This window comes from Solanum dulcamara, chromosome 12, assembly GCF_947179165.1.
Source record: "Solanum dulcamara chromosome 12, daSolDulc1.2, whole genome shotgun sequence".
NCBI classification, from domain to species: Eukaryota; Viridiplantae; Streptophyta; class Magnoliopsida; order Solanales; family Solanaceae; genus Solanum; species Solanum dulcamara.
The window spans coordinates 10,383,007-10,384,311 of NC_077248.1; the positions used below are offsets into that span (position 1 = coordinate 10,383,007).

Genomic DNA, 1,305 nt, shown 5'->3' on the forward strand with positions numbered 1-1,305 from the left:
TAAATAAAGTGTCCTGACTTTTTACAAATCTGAAATTAAAGAATTCACAAGTTAACAAGTGTAAATATCTTTACAAAACAAACAATGATCAGAAATTAATCTCCCTATAATACTTCCTTGTTCAATTTTCATTCTACTACTCTGCTTGTTCCAAAGATGAACTCCATAAGTTTTCCCACTAAGTTGTAACAATTTTGCATCTATCCATCTTGAATGAGTTCTTGTATTTAATTTCATGAAGAATCCGGGAATTCGAATCCAATCAACTGGATAAAATGATATTGGTGGCAATATAGTGAAATTGAGTTGATTTTTCCCTACAGAGGTCATCGTCAATCTCTCTACTACTCTTGAAACCAAATAGGGTCCATTTTGTCCCCATTTATTTCCATCAAAAGATAAAGCAAATTCCTCCATAAACTTGTAAAGAAGTGGATGCTTCTTATCAAAGATCAATACTGCATTATTCAATCTAGTCCAATTCCCATTTGTTGATACGCTCTGCGCACCAATAGAGTTTCTCAATCTCGAAATATCTCGTAGGATGATAAAATCCGTGTCTAGATAAACACCGCCGTACTTGTACAGTACAGCTAGTCTTATCAAATTGGATAAATTCTGAGCCAATGGAATTTCACCAGGGTCTTTATTACCTTTCTTGAGGTCATCAAACCAAGACTCAACTGGCGTCCTGTTGAACAAAAAAGATAATTCTGGAGTAATGGCAACAACGTTATATCCCAATTGAGTAAAAGGACTCAAGATTCTAACCCCACGAGGCGTATCCAGAGTTCGAGATAGAATTATCAAACACCCTTTTGGATGAGATTTAAATAGAGTCTCCAATGCGAAAAATTCCCTCCTTCCAAAAGAATTTGCAGGGGAAATCCATGTCATGAAGAACTGAACTCTGCAATTTCTTGAAATTAGAAACTTATTTACTCTACTGTTGAACTGTCTTGACAATCTTGATGACTTCAATATACTAAATTCAGGCAATTTTTTCTTGAACCAAGAAATTCTCTGTTCCACTGTGAGATTAAAAGGAGTCACTAAATTCACATGATCTTCAACTTCTTCTTCTTTGATTACTTTTTGCTTCTTTGAAATAAATGATTTTTGTACAAAAGTTGATTTCAATGGCTGTTGTGAACTTGGTTTTGATACAAAAGCAATTGAATGAGATGAAGAAAAATTAGATATGAGACTATCAGAGAAAGTGACAATAAAAATAATCAAAGCAAAAGAAAGAACAGAAAAAAGATGAATTTTGTTTGTTCTGTTTTTTCTGTAGTAATCAAACAT

The 1,305-nt window shown here is 33.4% G+C and overlaps 1 protein-coding gene across 1 annotated transcript; it reads right to left on the minus strand.

The window, feature by feature from the left end:
* Positions 1-1,305, minus strand: LOC129876699 (uncharacterized). Its single transcript, XM_055952191.1, has one exon. The coding sequence runs from the start codon at positions 1,303-1,305 to the stop codon at positions 52-54; it is 1,254 nt and encodes a 417-aa protein (XP_055808166.1). The 3' UTR covers positions 1-51.